Here is an 18,663-nt window from a genome sequence, read left to right as displayed (position 1 = left end):
TCCCCAGCCCTCAACCCAGATTAACTGGATTGGAAACATTAACTGTTTAACCCCACAAGGCTCCAAATTTGATGTGATGTAATTAGTTAAGACAGCAGACCACAGCTATATCCGATGGTGAAACTGTCCCACGGTAACTTAGAGGTCAGCAAACTGTTTGACACAGTGAGGTCTGAGCTGGCTCTGGGACCACTCAGCCACCAGAACATGAGGAAGTGATGGCAGTGTCCGAGTCCAGGCCTTGAAGCATTGGCAGTCTCCACTTCCTGCCTTTTGACATCTGCTGCCATACTGTGAGGAAGCCCAAGAAGGCAGGCCTGTGAGGAGGAAGTGGGGCCCTGCTGACCTTCAAGCCAATGGCCAGCTTTAACTTGCCAGCATGAGTGAGACACGGTAGTGTTGAGAGTGTATTCTCCTGTCCCTCTTGCGCACCCCAGCTGACACTGGAGGATCGGAGACAAGACACTCTTGTCAATTCCTCCCCAAACTAGACTGCTGAACAGAATGCCCAACTGTTTGAAGCCACTCACTTTTGGAGTAGTCTGTTACACAGCAATCGACGTTGGGCCACTTTTCAGTCTTACACACTCCTAACCTGGTTTTCTCAAAGCAGAAGCCTGAACGTGCCCACCCCTTTGACTCGAGGCAGAGTTAACCAAATCTGTTCCTTGTATACCCAGAAGGCCACAGAGGTCAGAAAAACAAACAAACAAAGAAAACTCTTCACTGCTGCTTTATTTGGATGTACCCACAGTACAGAACCTCTCAAAGAGCTAGGAAAGGGGAAGGTTACATTTCTTTTGGGGAGCACCTCCATTTTTGTTTCTGTTACCACTTTGAAAAAGTAAATTGTTTCCAAGGAAGAACATTTCAAATTCCAAGTGTCTTAAGACTCAGCTTGCATTTTGTTGTGTTGAAAAAGAAGTAGCATGTTTTAACCAGAGCTGGAAGATTCTTTTGTAGCATTTTCACTTTGATGTTGAACAGAAGATCTTCACGGTCTGGCTGAACCAGTCTATAATTTTCATATGCAACTTTTCATATCAAAAATGTTTCATTTTTACCTCTATCCACAAACAGATGCTGTTTTAAAAAGAAAACAACAGGCACACACACTCAGCTAAGTTTAAAACCAGTCAAGAACCGCAGCATTACTAACATGGAAAATGAACTTTTGCTGCCCTCTCCTGCTAAAACAACGAAATACTAAAATACCAAAAGGTTTATGAAGCTGTAGCAAAATCCTCGAACCAAAAGCAATGGGTAAGTCATTCTCATTATACCTCAGTCAAAAATCAGACAACAACCAGAAAATGTATTGGTAATATTTATATTTGAAATCTCCCCACTGATACATGAGGTTTGGATTACAACATATTTACAATAAGTGATTTTGTAAAAAAGAAGTAAAGAGGGAGGGAGGGGCTAAAAGGAAAGAAATCCAAAGACAAGAAAAAGAAGGAGAAAAGAAGAGGTGAGGAAGGCGAAGGGAGGGCGGGGCAAAGGAGGGGAAGAAAAGGAACTCTCTATTCATAGACATTGTTCATTTCCAAGAGACATCACTGCCGCTGCCCAGCCCAGGCGAAGGCACAGGCTAACATCCCACCGCCTCAAAGTCTGCTCGACTTTCTCTCCAGATGCGCAGTCCTTCTTTTAGAATTTCAAACTTAAATACAGAGAAATATAAAAATGCACTGCCGATATACCTATTACAAAAAATCCTTTGCGGCTCATTCTTTAACTCCACTCAGAGAGGCAGCTGAGCCCGAATACAAAAATAAAAATATTCATGTGCAAATAAAACATCACTGATCATGTCTGGTGCCACCCTTCTTTTTGCTACAGGCGACTGTCACTTTGTGATAACATTGGTAATAGCATCGAAAGAGAGTGTCTCTTCATTTCCTGGGCCACGTCAGTGCATCCAATTAATGGGAAGAACAGAAACAAACAAACAAACAAACAAAAAAACAGGAAAAAGGAAAACCACCCCTGGAACACTTAAAAATCCCAATAACATCCTATCATCCACACATCCCTTACCCACCCCCCATCCCCACAAAAAAATAAAAAAGCTTTTAAAGCTCTAAATATACTTTTTTTCTTTCCATAGTGTGATTGAGCCTAGGGCTATACATTTAAGTACAGCAGGTGCAATTACAAGCAATCCCCAGCCCTGCACCTGGACCGCCCCACGCAGGAAGGGAGGTACAAAATAAATTAAACCCTTCCATGGAGGCAAAGGCGCCCAAGACAAAGGAGCACGACCCTGCTTGTGAGTATCCAGTGGGATTGAGGGTATCATTTCTTTCTTACCTTTTTATTTTTTATTTTATTTTATAAAAATTCAGGTGTGAGGGACAACAGAAAGTTGAAAAGAACAAGAAGTAGCAACACCGAAGGGGCACAACTGGGGACACTTGCATGAGGCGAAAACGGAATGCATGCGCGACTCGAGGGAGACGGGGTCACCGCTCACACACTGCTGAGCCTCGGGCCTCAGCACCGTTCCGAACCACAGGGTTGAATATTTTTTTTTTCTTCCAACAACACTCTTCATCTCATCCCTGGAACCAATATGGTAGGGATCAGGTTGGAGTGGTCATCACTCACTAACTATAATATTTGCTATTTTAAAAATATATTTATATATAGTTCTGGAAACTATGAGACAAACAAAATATAACACGAAGATGCATTTGTCACAAGGAACTCAGGTGGCGGCGACAGAACTGCAGGAAGGGACAGAGAGAGAGGGCTGCTGCAAATGCAGCCAGTACATCCTTAAATATGTCACAGAGTGCAACAGTCAGATTGCCTCGGTTACTCGGCATCACCGCACACAACGTGACAAATGTCACATTGTCACTTTTAGTTAAAAAAGAAAAGACAGTGTTTTCTTCTCAGAAGTTGCCCTAGGAATTCTAGACAGAGAGCTCTATTTGCTTCTTTAAATGTCTAAAATTTAGCTTTATTCTCCTCGGTTTAGAATGGCAAACACACAGAACTGACATCAAGATGCCTGCGGCATTTCCACTTGCACTGAGGAAACGGTATGGTGCAGAAAGGGGGCCTGGCCTTTCTCATACCAAATGGCTGTGTTTCATCTGAGGGGGCAGAGTCTGCGTAAGCCTGTGATTCTCATGTCTTCCATCCCATGGCAAACAACAGTTTACACCATCAAAAATAAACATCGAGTCAAAACTGAAGGGCTAACATCAAAAGGGCCAAGAACACTTGTTACAAATTTATTTTTTATCAAGATCAGTACGTGAACTTGTATCTTTGCTCTGGCACTTCTAAAGCGAGTTGTTTCATTTTTGGCAGACTCTGCCAACATAGTAATGAATTTCTTTAAAAAAAAAAATCAATTCCATTAAACCATGTTATATTTGGTGTTGCGTATGATTTAACTGCTATTTCTTAGGAATTCACAATGCCAGGTTTTGTTTTTGCTTCACTTCTTACAAAATTACCTAGATAACAATATCCATGATTAGCTGACTTTTACGCACACACTGTGACCTGACTGGTAATCTGGAAACACGTCATAGCGGAGAAAGGTCAGCAGCTTTTTTTTTTTCCTTTTTCTTGGAAACAATAAAACTGCAAAGTCTACTTTATATTTAAACGGAAGGAAGAAAATACACAAGTCCATATTTATATTGTATTTCTAATTAAGAGCAACAATAGCTCATGTGTTCATGTTCGCTACTATCACAATTCAACACATGAACGCAGAATCAGCTCTATACCGTGAATGGTGCTGGAAGTGATGGTTTAGCATTATCAGCTCACTGCTGCCGTGTCTGTAACAAACAAAAGCATCCTGGCAATAAATCCCAAAGCACAAATCTCTCAGTACATATAATGCAACCGCAGCGGGGAAGTACATACTGTACACAAGTTTTATCAGCAATTTGCCTACCCAAGATGTAAGATTCCTCTTTTAATACAAAGCAGAGAGCCAATAAAATCTATCTATGATACAGCCCTAGATTTTGTTTTTACTTTTTTTCTTAAACAATTTGGTCACAATGCACCTTTGATATAAAAGCATTTTTAAACTTTATTATTAATACTCAGGACATTAGGAATTTCCAGATTTTTTTTTCAGTAGCATTTGTAGAACCACTTTTGGTAACAAATACAGTAGTTAGGAATATGCATCCCTTTCAGAATGCATCGTGTTTATCCTGAATCCTTTCTGGCTAAAAACAGGGCTGGCGCTGTGATGAGATATAGAACGAGAATCTACAAAAAACACTGTAACAGGTTTGTTTTTTCCCAGAGGCTACATCCTCTTTTGCTGAAATACTTTATAAATACATATTAAAAAGTAAGGCAACAAATCCAAACAGTCCAAGCTGCTGGCTCCAACTCTTTTCCCAATTAGATTCACAATCCTGGAGATCAATTTCATGGTTGTATTGTTTAGTGTTTGTCTTTCTTACGTCCTATGGTCCAAAAGGATGTTTTCCTGACATGTCTAAAATATCTTCCGTATGTATTTTCAATGATGTATGCAACTAATACTGGTCAGGGACTGAAGCTTTGGTGTTCCAGTGCCTGTTTTCAAAGGATTCAAGACAGTGATTTGGATTCACCATAAACTGACGCGTGAATCCAAAATTCCCTTTCCTACTATGTTTATCACCTCTTCTCTTTGAACTCCTAATCTTGGAACTAGAGGAGAACCAGGGCTACCTGGTTACGGGAGAGACGTTCACTCCAATGGACAGAACTTTCCTCAGGGACCGTCAGAATTCATGGCCCTTCCCACACGGACATTCAGCTCAGGGACATGTGCAAAAGGAAAAGACGTCAGATCACAGTCAAGTCATCCAGAGGAAGAAGTTAGACAAACTCGTAAGGAAATGACAGTCTCTTTTTTGTTTTTTCCGTCCTTTCCTATAAATACATTTAACAGCTTAGCAGAAAGACAAGCTAAATTTAAGACTGTTCACATTTGAAAATTGTATCATACTCTCTGCTAGGGATAAATAAGGAACTCCTGATAATGGAATTTTAACATAGCAATTTCAACAGATCTTTGAAGACTGCTTTTTTGTTTGCTTTTTAAAGAGGGTTAGAACAATGATTATGTTTTGCAAAGTTCTGAGAAGTCCATCTACTGTCCAAACTTTGGATTGAAGTCCTTATTTTTTTTTCTTTTACTTAGAGACAGGGTATATACAGTGCTGCTGTAATAATGAAACAAATGTGAAATCTACTGTAAAGTTGCACAATACAGAAAACTGTTGCTCCATCTTCTACTACATAAATGTGTGACTCCACAGGTTAGTAACGTTGTGTCAGATTTTCGTTAAGTTGGAATTATCCCATCACGTCTAAGGCCTCTCTTTAACTCCAGATCCTCCAATTTTTTCCACAATTCTTCACGCTCTTTTTCTTTCTTTTTCTCACTGAGGAAGAAACAGAATACAGTGTCAGCACCCGCAGAGGCGTAAGGAGAAGAGCGCGCAGTAACTGGCCCTTCACACCGCATTCCTCGTGTTTATGTCAGAAGTCTGAAAAGCTCGGCACTAAGGGATTTTTCTATTTGGCTTTTCTCTCTCGTGAGTTTTATTTTTCGACACTTATACAGTCATAAAAATCATACAAGTAAACAGAGTAAGAGAAAACACTATCTTAAGATATCAAATTAATATCCCTTTATATTCAGATTAACACAGAAGATTAACTTCAAAATTATCAAGACACAAAAATGGGGATGATTTGTATATTATAACAATTATCCTAAAACTAAGGGCACTTAGTGATTTTTACTTGTGAAAGAACCCAACTTTAATCATTTTCATATACATTCTCAGAAGGGATGTTAGAAATAACACTGACAGACAGGTGTGGTGGTGCACGTCTGTAATCCCAGCACTCAAGAGGCTGAGGCAGAAGGATCTCTGTGAGCCTGAAGCCAGCCTGGGCTACACAGTGAGTTCAAGGCCAGCCTGTACCACATAGTGAGACCCGGTCTCAAAAAAAAAAAAAAAAAAAAAAAAGCAAAACACACACATATACAAAGAAAGAAATAACACTGACAGACAGAATGAGGAATCTCAAGAAAATCCATCCTCTCCTTTCGTCATATCTATTTTTCCTATACCATGAAAACAGAAGTCTTTTTTGGCAGTGTCTGAAAACTTGTGATTTTAGTTGTAACTAAAGATCTAGGTTGAACTTTGTTGATACTATTATTGTGTGCTGATCTGCTATACTAAGCCCTCAAATTTAGTTTAATATTAAGTTTACTAATGATTTTCAGACTTTTGATTTCACTGTTTGCTAAAATTTATCAAAAACTGGTTGACCCAAAATAGTCAATAAATTTTATTTTGCCAATAACATTTTGAAATTGCTTTTTTTAATAGGATATTTTTATTATCAACCAAGTGGGAAGCACATGTTAGTATATGACTAAACTGTAAATTAAATATTTATATTTAATATTTAAATATCACATTTTTAATTTAAATATCACATTTATTAAAAATAATTCACTGTGCTATACTTAGTTTTCTCACTACAAGTAGTTTCAACAAATGCAATCTGAACAACACACATTTCAGTGGGCATAATTATTTTAAAAGAGTTACCTATTGATAATTTAGGCCCTGAAATACTGCATTTACAGGGCAGCAAGAGGCAAGATTAGATCATCTTGCAACCGTTGTGGGTTTCTAGATGCTTAGGTGGAAGCAAACTATGTGGCAAAGGATCACTTTTTGTTTCCCAATCTAGTTTGGGGATAATCGTAGTCTAAAGAGATGTTCTCCGACAGCACTTATTTGAGCACAGTTAAACCCAGGCTACAGATGCAGCTGCGTGTGAATGCCCTCCGACCTTTGTACTTGGAGGGACACACGAGTGGTAAGCAAACTCCTGGGAACTTTATTCCACTGAAAAACAGCTCAGCGCACGTCACATTCACACTGTCCTAATTAACAGGTTACGCTGTGTTGATGCCATCACAATAATCATCATCTTTTTACCAAAACATTTCGTTCATGGTTTTGATCAGGAATTTTACAGCATTCAATGCAATTCTGTCCTACGGGGATTCCTTCCACGTGAAATTTATGATGGGTTAGCATACAGCCTTCATACTGACAATTATACCTTCAAAGCTTCTAAATACTTCTGATGTATTCACTGCCTCCTTTCTCTTTCCCTGTAGGTGGGAAAGTTTAGAACTTAACCACATTGTCATCATGCGGATCTTGTCAAATTCTCTTCCAGTTTCAATCTTACACAGCCCTGGCGTAGGTATCTAGCAGAGCTAAACACTTACTCCACCCACTGTTTTCAGATTTGTAATACTTAAAACTCAGCTCTGAACTGATGCCATTGATTTCTTGCCTCTTGAAGTGAAATCTTCACTCGGTTCTTCTCTGGCAGAACCAGACAAGCCTCTGCACTCTCTCTTTTCCAATTCTTACATCTATAGGGAAACCAGTGCTTCTATCTGTTCGGTCTACTATTACTCATTTGAACAAAGTGTTACCCTGGCCTGAAAAAAAAAATTTCGAAGAAAAGACGCTGGCCGGGCATGCTGGTGCATGCCTGTAATCCCAGCACTCGGAAGGCTGAGGCAGGAGGATCATTGTGAGTTCGAGACCAGCCAGGGCTACAAAGTGAGCACAAGGCCAGCCTGAACTGCATAGCGAGACCCTGTCTCAAAAAAAAAACCTCTCATTAGGAAAGTCCACGCACTATAAACCAAAATATCAGAATTAACCTCTATTTTGTCTATTCCTAGTCTCCCTGGTTACATTTTTCAGAGGATTAGTCTGTTTAGACGATAAATGAGCATTAAACATTTTCACTATTGACATTAAATGTGAACCAATTAATTTGAGTAGTTTAGAAATAAGGCCTTCAATTTTAACTTTTAAAAATATTCCTCTGGCGCTAGGAAATCGAGCCCCAGGCTTTTCACATGCTAGGTAAGCACTACCACTCAGCCACAGCACAAGCCCCTGCAGTGTCCTTGAGAGCCTGTGCAGACTCAGTCCCTGCCGAACCAGGGTAACAGTGAGCACTGTCGCTTTTACAGGCAAAACGCTACGCACACGGTATTACCACATGCCCTTAGCCCTTCTCTGAATAATATTTCTCAAATATTTTAAGTCTGGGGCAAGGAGGGTTATTACAAATTTAATGTTTTCGCAACTACTGCTAATATACTTAATTAAAAGTTATTTATGCTGCAAGTGTGGCATGACCTATCCCGTAATTGATATTTATCCCAACGGTGTGGTTAAAAAGTCAGCCTCTGTCTACAGCTAAATACCTGCCACATCCCATAACTGGTTTTCATAAACCACATCCTTGGAAACTTAAAGAAAAATACCATTTCGGTGGTCTTTTGACCTGTGCCACTGACCTTGCCCCTCTTTTACCTTTTTATCAGTAAAATACAAGTGACACACTCAAAATTGGGCAAAACAAAAAAGGCAAGCGCAGATAGTTTCGTCCCGCAGGTTCAGATGGTGCTGGCTGTGAGCGTCGGACACACCTCTGAGGTCCCCGTGGGCCCTCGCTTGATGATCTACAAGCCGACACTGCTTCAAGGTGACCACAGCCAAACCACAGACCCAACTGCTAAGAGCTTCCCATGTACACCTTCTGGGAAGTTGGACAAGAAATAACAAAACTGGAGAATCGTGTCAAAGAAATATTAAAAAAAACTTTACAAGCCATTTACTATACAGGACCTCACTGGCTTTTGCTCCCTTATGGTCTAAACCTGGACATTAAGACTTGCCTAATGCCAGATTATCAACCTATATTCCTCTACTGCCCAGTGAACTGTAATGCATTTGCTGGGTTCTACAAGGGAGAGTTACGCTTTGCATTGTACAACTAGACAACAGTGCCTCATCCCTCCTCTGTTAGGAATGCCACCGGCTCGATTCTAGCTCAAGCAGGCTAGGAAGGGGAGTCCAGAGGGCAGACCACCTGATGGTCTCCTTAAATGGGCCTGAAAAACCAGCTATTTGCCAGGCTCTGAACCCTGAGGCAGAACTGAAACAGAAGAAGGGAAGAAAGCGCACTTCATCAAAGTGACACCAGCCCAGAGCTTGGTCGCTCAGTGGCACACTAGGAAAGACACACAGATGAGGAGGCAAACACGAGTACACAGAGGAATACAGTCGGGCTGGTTAGGGTCTGCGGCAGCAGCAGTCACCTTCAGACAAGAACTCAACAGTCTTTTACACAGCAGACAAAAAAGCTTTAAAAAGTTACCGCTGACGATCTGACTTGTATGTGGCTGTGAGCTCGTCAAACATGGCGCTGTTCATTTCCATAAACGCCTTCAACACGTTGTACACTAATGCCACGATAGCCCTGTGGAGGGGAGAAGGGAACACGGTGAGCTGACGTAACGGGAGGACAGCGGAGGGCTAACTCCGGGCCGCAGCAGCTCGAAAGCACGCCATTTCTATCCCCTTCCGGTTAACCAGAACCGACCTGCAGCTGACTTGTTTCCACATCAAGAAATTTAAAGTCTTTACTATTCCAGGCGAAATCTGTCCAATGGCGGCAGAAAGAGAAAATTAACTTTGCCCTTCTGATTACTGGTACCTCGAGTAGATTAGCCATGGCTACCTGATCGCTTGGTAACAAGAAGTACAAAAATAGAGTAACCTCATCCTAAAAATAAGCACCTGTGCTAGGACTAACCTTAGAGAGACCTGGATTTGCATAAAATTTTACTTTGCAAGTAATAAATACATAATTCATCAGAATCTGAAGCAGTTCCTATGGAAACAAATTGTGTGTGCGCACATATAAAGCGTATATGTAGAAGTATTTACGTACAATTACTCATACTCAGAGATATGATACCGAGCTCCCATAAGCCAGGCAGTTTAATAGGCGCTATTTTTCCAGCTGTCATTTGCGTCAGTCCGTCCACTCCCACGGAGGCACCCTGCACCCCAGCACTGAGGCGGCCACTGGCAGGCGGTGACGGTGGCCATTAGCTGCGCCACACTCCACGCCCAGAGGCCACGTCGGCAGCCGCTTCTCACCAGACGGAGAGAGACCGGGCCACGCGCGGAGCACGTCACGGCGCGCTTGCCAGCCTCAGCCAGTCTGAACGCCCCTGCAAAGACACTCCACGCTACCGCCAATTTTACAACGAACGTGCTCCCCATACTACTAGGCGAGCACTGGTAGGTGACACTCAAGTCACGTTAAACCCAAGTCTGAGTTTCCGAAACATCTGTAAGAAAGAGTACTTGCTCAGCAGCTCCTGCCCTCTGTCCCCTGGAAGGACAACTGAGGCTCATCTCTGTTCAGGTTCCAGCCTGCCCTTCACCACAGCAGCAATGGAAACGCACGGAGTACCCGACACGGAGCGTTACGGCCGTTCCCGAGCCACTCCCCAGCCCTCGGGAGACTGTCGGCGGCACCTAGCTACTCACCAATGCTTGGTTTTTTCAAGTTTTATTAATAAATATAGCATATGTGAAAAAAACACAATGTGCTATTTCACAATTCCATGTAAAAATTTCAGAGACATATTATGATTTAGTGAATTACATCTACTAATTCTTAAATTCCACATGAAGTTTCTCTACCAGTCCGCCAAGACAATGTGTAAATGTGTAAAATCCAAGCAGACAGTGCTATAGGAGATACACACACACTCACACACACACACTCTCACAGAAGACGGAAGACTTTAAACTTCCCTTCCCCTGCAGAATGTGCGTGGTGACTGAGTTCGTCATTAAGAAGCGGATCTTGCTGTAAAATGCGAACCTGCACGGCCCACTTTCCCCTCAGCCCTGCGTGACTCCCTGCCAGCTGAGGACGGCTCCTGCAGGCTCGCTCCCGTGTCTAATCACCTCTCCCGGCACCTCAGCCCTGCGCCTGATCCAGAATCCGACAGGCACAAGCTACATGACGGATGCACTCCTGTCCAGAGGGCTTCCCCGTCCAACCACCCAGTGAATTCCTTTAAGATTCAATTTGAGAGACGTCATCCCACCAGTGTCTTCCCAGCTCCCAAGGACCCCCCAAATACACCTGTGCTAGCGTCACCCACAGGTCAGGAAGCCACTCACGCAAGCAGGCATCTTAACAAAATAGCACCGTTTTGTTAAAACATTGGTTTTCTTTTGAATCTGTCCAACCAGTGCGAATTTCTAAAAGGCAGGGCCTTTATCTTTTCAAACACCTGTCTTTATCAACAAGCGAAACAAATGGCATACAGCGAGCACCCACATTTTATTAAGGAGGAGAAAGAGACAGAAAAGCAAAGGAGAAAGTGAGGGAGGGAAGAAGAAAAGGGGGAAACGGAAGGAGGGAGGGAAGAAAGGACAGGGGAGGGGAGAGGGAGGGAGGGAGACGGGGAGGGAAGGAAACTAGATGAAATGAAAGCAAACCAGAAACCTACGGATTCCAGTGTTCTTTTGAAATCCTGTAGAGGCTGGAAAACATAATAGGAAGGATGACGTTGGAGTTTTCTTCTATCAAACTCATGATGTATTCATTATTCCAATAATAGAGCGCTCTTTCCGCCACCTTCGGGAAAAGAAAAAGACAGGGGTAAAGCAAATGATAATCTTCCCAAGCACAAGTATTTTAAAAGACTATTTTTAAATTGTCGAACCAAAAGTATAATTAAATATTAATCACTTCTTACATTTTTGTGGATTTAAAATCTCTCAATGTTCGGAAGTGGTTCATCAGTGCGGGGAAAGAAAAGGTTTTCTCCCTGTTCATTTACCTTCTCCTTTAAAACTGCGCTGCCCCACGCAGCTCCCAAGCTCCACACACCTCTACCGTCCCCACATCACAAGCTGCGCCCCCCCGGCTCCCCTCTCATGGCCCGCAGTCCAGATCTGCCTCGGCCCATGCCGGCTGCAGCTCAGGAACAGACGCTCAGAAGCCTGCAAGTACTTGTCCCTGAGGAGCGGCCACGTTAACCAAGCACCCCTGTGGCCACGGAAGTGGTACTGCAGGGGCACTGTGTCGTCCTCAGCACCACCCAGGAAGCAGGGAGCCTGGCCCACAGCAAGGACCTGGAAGTTCGGAGAGATCGGGTAACCCGGCCACAGTGTCCACAGCTGCACTGCTGGTCAGGGGTGAAAGCCCGGACTCAATCCGAGGGCCCCGGCTTTCTCCAGAGCTCAGTTCTGCTCCCTTCCTTTAAATGAGGAGAGCCAGGGGGCTGGGGATTAGCTCAGCAGCACAGCACCTGCCTGGCAAGCGCAAGGTCATGAGTTCGATTCTCGGTATTGGAAAAAAAAAAGAAAAACTAAATAAATAAATAAATAAATGGGGAGAGCCGGGAGGTGGCCAGTGCGCTGTGGCCTCAGGACTGGTTCCGTGCACGCGGCCTACTGTCCCCGCCCCCAGTCTCTGTCCACCGTGTAACCTACTCATTCCAACTTGCTGTGCTGGGCCTGAGCTGCTCACCTTGGCTTTTATGAACACAAAGGAAGACTTCAAAAGCAGGCCCTAACATCTCCACAAAGAGTAGTGATTTTTAAAAACTTTTTATTTAAACATGTTTGCAGTACATAGTAATTACACCCACCGTGCAGAGCTGGTACCTGTGTGTCAACATTCTTTTTACTTGCCTTTCCCCTCTTCTTGGGTGGTTATATTGGACCTGGGCGTGGCAGTGCAAGCCTATAATCCCAGCACGCTGGGAGGCTGAGGCAGGACAGTCACAAGTTCCAGCCAAGCCTGGGCAATTTAGCAACTCAGTGAAACTGTCTCGAAAGTGTAAAACTGGCTGGGGATGCAGCTCAGCGCAGAGGCCCTGGATGCAATTCCCAGTACCAAAAAAGGTAGCGTGTGGCCACAGAGCAGCACTGCACCGCAAGCTGACCGCGCCTGCGCTGACGCGCACGCCCAGCCTCCGCACCACCCACCTGCGGCGTCGGGTAGGACCGGCTGAGCCGCCCCAGACCTGTGCTGCTTCCTCAGCTTCTGAGCATCGTTTAAGCCTCCTCAGTGATGCTCGACCGAGGAGATGCCTGTACCGAGTGTCCTGATAAAACTGACCGGATGAGGCGGACAACAGGCCTGAGTAATACGCGGATGTTCAGCCAGACCCTGAAGAGACTGCAATCCCGACTGTGGTTCCTGCTTTCCTTGCCTTTCCTTCTCTGTGCTCCAACCTCTGCGTTCACACAGATCACTGCTCTGCCATGCAAACACGTCTGTACATCCAAAGTCAAAACAACAGCCACAGCCTGCGTCTGCCGCTGCCGGATAATAACAGTGCGGGGAGCCCACCAGCCAGTGGCCCGCTGGAGCTGTGCTTCTGGCCTACCGCCACCTGCACACTGCCCGGGAGTGACGGGCAGTCACTCCTCTAGGGCTGGACAGGGACTTTCGGTGACGTGGGGGCCAGGGAAGGTCAAGCACCGGGCCTTTTCCTTCCCTCCTGTGTGGGCTGCACACAGCAGGGCCCCAGGGAAGCGGCACCTTGCCTGCGTTCTCAGAGTGGCCACAAGGAGGCAGAGCGAGCCACCAAAAGGTCAAGGGCTTCCGGGAGGACCTGGGCCTAAGATCAAAACTTAACTCAGCCCTGTTAACCGGGAGCAAATAATTCTCTGGCCCTCATTTTTAAAACTGAAAAAGAGCTTCACAGGGTAATGCACAGCCTATAAATAATGTACGCAAAGCATCTACCACAGCACTGCACGGAGCATTAGGGCTGTCGGTTCCTTCATAAGCGTATTTACTGTTCTTCCTCATGCAGAACCCGACCAGCCTACTTCTTATCCTGCAGTTTCCCCGAGATGAGTTCTTTCACCACCCGGAGCTCCAGCATTCCCATCTGCACACAACTGGGGGTGGTGGGAACTCAGGTCGCGGACAGAAAGCACCAGCACACACTTCCGGCTGCAGGTGCTCAAGCGAAGGCAGCCACTGTGAAGATCACTGTCACCAGCACGAGGGGGCAAGGAAAGGCAAAATAGCAACTAGAACTCAAACAAAGCAGGCAGCCGGTGTCCACCCCACCTCTCCCAGTACACAGAAATCTAAGCAAAATAATTTGTGTTGTGTGTGCTATTTACACTGGTGTCCTCCTCCCTACTAACCTGAAAATGTGGACTGGATACACACTTGGCAATTTGTTTAAACAAAGGTTCTTGAATTTTGACAAATTGTGAAGGTTCAATCACATCCAGAATTTCCTCCAGCTCCCCAAGGAACATGACCTGCAAGCAGAAGCAAAGCACCAATAGGACATACTCTGTTTAAAAGCACATGAGCGGCCCTTCAAGAAAAAGGTATATACAAAGCCAAGTATAAGCGAACCAGGTATCAGCCTATGTCAGATGTTCGTTTCACAAAGAATTCACCACAGGGTATTTTGTTAAAAGTTCCCTGCAACATTGAGAATATAATTCTACTTCCTTCAAAGAAAATCTCCTACTTGCTAAGGATACTACTGTACAGAACCGAGGGCCCTATCAGGGCCCCTCAGAAATGGGCACCCGCTTCAGGGCTCGCTTCTATCTCTCTCTCTCACACACAAACACACACACAATTTCTCTTTAGACAGCACAGTGAATCTCATGGTCTCGGTACCGTGTGCCTAGAGAAGAGAGATCACAAAATGGAGCCAGATGAAGAGCTGATTCGGTCAACTACATTGAATATAAGAGAAAAATGATCAGGGAAATTTTAAAAAGACACCATTTAGCCATGAAAAAGTAATTTTGGGAAAAAATTAGGTGTGCAGTTAAACTATAAAAACACACTCTGCTTTCATATCTTGAGATGCAATGGCTAGCAGGGCATGGTTATACCTTTCCTAACAAGTGGTAAGAAATGAGAAGGGAGGGCTTGGAACGTGCAAGCGGCTTTGAGGAGGAAATTATTTCTCTAGACCACTGCGAACGGTCAGGGTACTATACGTGTTCTCCCAAATTCTCCCCGGACAGAAACCTCTGTGCCAGGGCTGCACCCCGCCCGGCGCTCAGCCTCCCTGACAGCACCTGCAGATGTGCGTGCGCTGTGCGCCTGCCCCACGCCCCGCCCCGCCCTGCCTGCCTGGCATCGCAGCCGAGGGCCTGGCAAAGGCACAGACGGTGCAGCTCAGACCCTTCCGGAGCCACCGGGAACAGCAGGAACAAAAGGCCTGGGCATATCTGAAGAGTCTATGTCGTAAGATCCCACCTGTACTGTGCTTTAAAGCAGGCACTGGAACAAGTTGCTCTGGCATCCGTCCAGTGAAGCTAACACTCCAGACCACAAAGGCCGAGGGCACTGGGAAGGTGACATCCACGGAGCTGCCCGACTGCGGCCTGGCCTGGGCTGCGTGGCAGCCGTGGACACATCTGAGGCCACGTTTGTGGCCAGCCTCCCCTCCGGCCTCTTCTTACTGAGGGCACTTGCGGCTACTCTCACCCCCTGAAGCCCGCACCTCGCCGGTGAGATGAGAACATTCACAGGCTGCCTCCGAACCCTAGCCGTGAGGTCTGCATGAAATGTGTGTCTTTCTACACGTTCGGCCTGGCGCCTGGCACTCAGCAGGGCGCTCGGTACTTAGGCCACTGACAGGCAGTCTTTGATGCGAAGCACTCACCTCTTTTTGACTGCATGTTTTAGGCCAAAATTTCATTAAGCCCCTAATAACCTAAAATGAAAAGGAGAAAAAATAAGCAGAATTTAATTTTTCCTGCAGGGTTTCAGGAAAGGTGCCTTCATCTGTCTTATGGAAGTACAAAAAAAAACACTTACTGGCTCTGTGAGTGAAGGGTCTTTCTCCAGAAACTGTACTATACAGTATGCCAACTAAACAAAGAAAAACAGGAGGGACACCATGTTAAATGCTATACGCTACGGGCTGAAAAGACAAAGAGTATTAAAACCTTCTAAACCGTCTGTAGACTCTGGCTTTAACTTCATGATCAATTCAGTTTAACCACCATAAAAATCAAATGTATCAACCAAAATTCTGGTTGTTTTGTTTTGTTCAGTTTTGGAACACAAGGTCTCACTATGCGGGCCAGGATGACCTTAAACTTGTGATCTTCCTGCCTCAGGCTTTCCAGTAGCTGAGACTACAGGATGTGCCACCACGCGCAGCTAAAAGCTACTTTTTGAAGCCAAAGAGTAACACTAAGAGGACTCTAGGATAATTCTGTAAGCCGTGAAGCAGCCAGTTAATGAGACGCACAAGTGAACTCTCATGCAGTGTACTCCCGAAGTGTCTCGCTGACATACAGTTCAAGCCACATTTCACGGGCTTCCCGTCTTGCTGACACCAACAACAGCATGCGGCTACACTGTGCTGCCTTCTCCTAGGCGAAGGAGATGTTTTCCAAACGCCAGCATGTGGCTACTGAGACAACTGCACGAGGCTATAGAAGGCTGCACCCACCACAGTTAGAACGTGGAAAAAATGTAAAGAACGCTCCATAGCCGATGCTAACACCGGTAAGTAATAATTCTTTTAAATGATAACAAAATGTGATACCTCACTGCCAACACTGAAGGCAAGACTCAAGGGGCTTGCAGAGGTTCCTGGACGAGAAATCACTCTCACAAGCAACAACTTTTTGATAGCTATTAAATTAGAAGCATATGGACTATCCTCAAAACCCAGAACTTCACCTTTAAAGAAGAACTCTGCTTAGGAAAACGTGTTACATTTTTATACAAACTCAAAACATTTCCACTGGTGGGAGGAGGGTGTCAGGGGTTTGAAATACTAAAAAAGGCCAGGAGTGGTGGCACATGCCTGTAATCCCAGCACTCGGGAGGGTGAGGCAGGAGGATCCTTGTGAGCTCGAGACCAGCCTGGGCTACAAAGTGAGCTCAAGGCCAGCCTGAACTGCATAGCGAGACCCTGTTTCAAAAAGACAAAAAACAAACAAACAAAAAATCACTAGATCATTTACCCGCCCTCTGGTGACATCCATACCATGCAAGGGAGTGTTTGGAGACTTTATTTGTATACTGTGAGAAAAATGCTGAGTAAAGCACAAGAATGGGCAAAATGCCAGCAGATAAACTGATGCAAAACAAGGCTGGAAAAAAACAGTTAAGAACATTAAAAAAGTGGCGCGCGGTGGCATAGGCCTGTAATCCCAGCACTCGGGAGGCTGAGGCAGGATTGCCCTGAGTTCAAGGCCAGCCTGGACTATAAAGCAAGACCTTTTCTTAAAAAACCAAACCAAAGCAAAACAAAACGTTAAAAATGATGACACAATGCCAGAGATGTCAGTCTCAAGAGCGCACACACATCTGACCACAGCCCCTAGGTCCAACATAGAAAATATAACCAGGGTGAACATGGGCAAACCGTCGAAGGTCTCTGCGAAATAAGACTGGGCAAAGGCTGCTCCCTTCTAAAATTCTTCCACAATCCTACTGCAGACAGGGAAAAATATACATTTTACCTTCCTCAGAGAGTATTTTCAGCTTTAACGAGTCTACTTTTTTATACCAGGAACTGAACTCATGACCTCACCCAGGTGCTGCACCACTGAGCCATATCCCTAGCATACAAGTCTACTTTTTGAATTAGGGAACTATTCCGAGAAATCAGTTTTCAAACTTTTCATTTTTGCTTCGCAAGTAGTTACACTTTAAAACTCTACCTGGGCGTGAAAGAGTGACAAGCTCCTGACCGTGTGTAAAGGGATCAACACTTTCACCAGGAACTGTTTGTGTTCTGCCTTCAGAGGTAAAGCAAAGCCATTGATAATACTAGGGAGAGAAAAGAGACACAGATTAGCAATGCCACAACACGCTCCACAGGGACGAACTGTTCTGGTGAGATTGGGTAGATCTTCACCTGTTTAATTTCGTTCAAAAACAACCAAACCCTATGCGGGCAGCGTTCAAGATTTCTTAGTCACTTTGAAGGGCAACATGAAGTGGAAAGTGTTTAAGGAAGTACACTTGTCCGTGACAGCCCAGGACGGCGCCTGTGCACCTGAAACTACTAGGACCCCCTAAACAGTTCTATCAAAAACCTTCCTTTCTCCTCTCTTCCCGTGTAACCGCCTGCCTCGCTCACTTCCTCCTCCCCGCCCTGGGAGGTCACTGAGAGAAACGCAAGTGGCACGGCTCCCTTTCACTGCCCGTGTGGGAGGAGAGGCTCAGTGATCCCTGGCTCTGGCAGCCTCCTGTGTGTGTAGGACCCTGACGACAGCGTCTCTGTGCAGCGTACTCTGTGAGCCCAGCAGCAGCTCTTAGAGCCGCACCAGGCACACGCTTCTGTTGAAAACGGCGATCTTACTGGTGCACTCTAAACTTCCTTTCACTAGACATGGCGAAGGAATAGGACAGCCTAGAAACTAGGCCCAGGCAAGTGAGACGTCTTGGCGTAACTGGCCTGACCAAACAGACGGGCTGTGTCTGTAGTAACAAAACTGTCAGCGATTCCAGTCACGGCGGTGGAATTAGTCACCCGTCACCGTGGAACGAGGGGAACAGGAAGTCGTGCCGAGCAGTCAGCTGGGGAACAGGCTGAGCACACGTGAGAGACATCTAGGCCAGCATCTCAGTGTGCCGCCCGAGTGGCAGTCACCTGAGATCAGAGAGTACACAGAAGCGCCTACCTTCCTAGTATCTCCAACAGTTCAGCTACGCCATTGAAGTGTTCTGTTTCATAAACAAACCTTCAAAGACCAAAGGGGAGGGGAGGGGAGG

The 18,663-nt window shown here is 45.1% G+C and overlaps 1 protein-coding gene across 3 annotated transcripts in view; it reads right to left on the bottom strand.

The window, feature by feature from the left end:
- Nucleotides 1-717: 717 nt before the first annotated feature.
- Ppp2r5e (protein phosphatase 2, regulatory subunit B', epsilon isoform) overlaps nucleotides 718-18,663 on the bottom strand; it is a 157,348-nt gene continuing 139,402 nt past the window's right edge. For all 3 annotated transcript variants that reach the window (XM_005399153.2, XM_005399154.2, XM_013521973.1), the window contains 8 exons: nucleotides 18,573-18,632; nucleotides 17,607-17,715; nucleotides 15,742-15,795; nucleotides 15,587-15,637; nucleotides 14,094-14,213; nucleotides 11,429-11,556; nucleotides 9,268-9,369; nucleotides 718-5,426 (listed from right to left, as the gene is read on the bottom strand). In XM_005399153.2, the coding sequence (XP_005399210.1) occupies nucleotides 5,327-5,426; nucleotides 9,268-9,369; nucleotides 11,429-11,556; nucleotides 14,094-14,213; nucleotides 15,587-15,637; nucleotides 15,742-15,795; nucleotides 17,607-17,715; nucleotides 18,573-18,632 (724 nt within the window). In that variant the 3' untranslated portion in view covers nucleotides 718-5,326. The remainder of the gene's footprint in view (nucleotides 5,427-9,267; nucleotides 9,370-11,428; nucleotides 11,557-14,093; nucleotides 14,214-15,586; nucleotides 15,638-15,741; nucleotides 15,796-17,606; nucleotides 17,716-18,572; nucleotides 18,633-18,663) is intronic.

This window comes from Chinchilla lanigera, unplaced genomic scaffold, assembly GCF_000276665.1.
Source record: "Chinchilla lanigera isolate Chin_1 unplaced genomic scaffold, ChiLan1.0 scaffold00065, whole genome shotgun sequence".
Lineage (NCBI taxonomy): Eukaryota > Metazoa > Chordata > Mammalia > Rodentia > Chinchillidae > Chinchilla > Chinchilla lanigera.
This window is presented reverse-complemented; position numbering and strand designations above follow the sequence as displayed.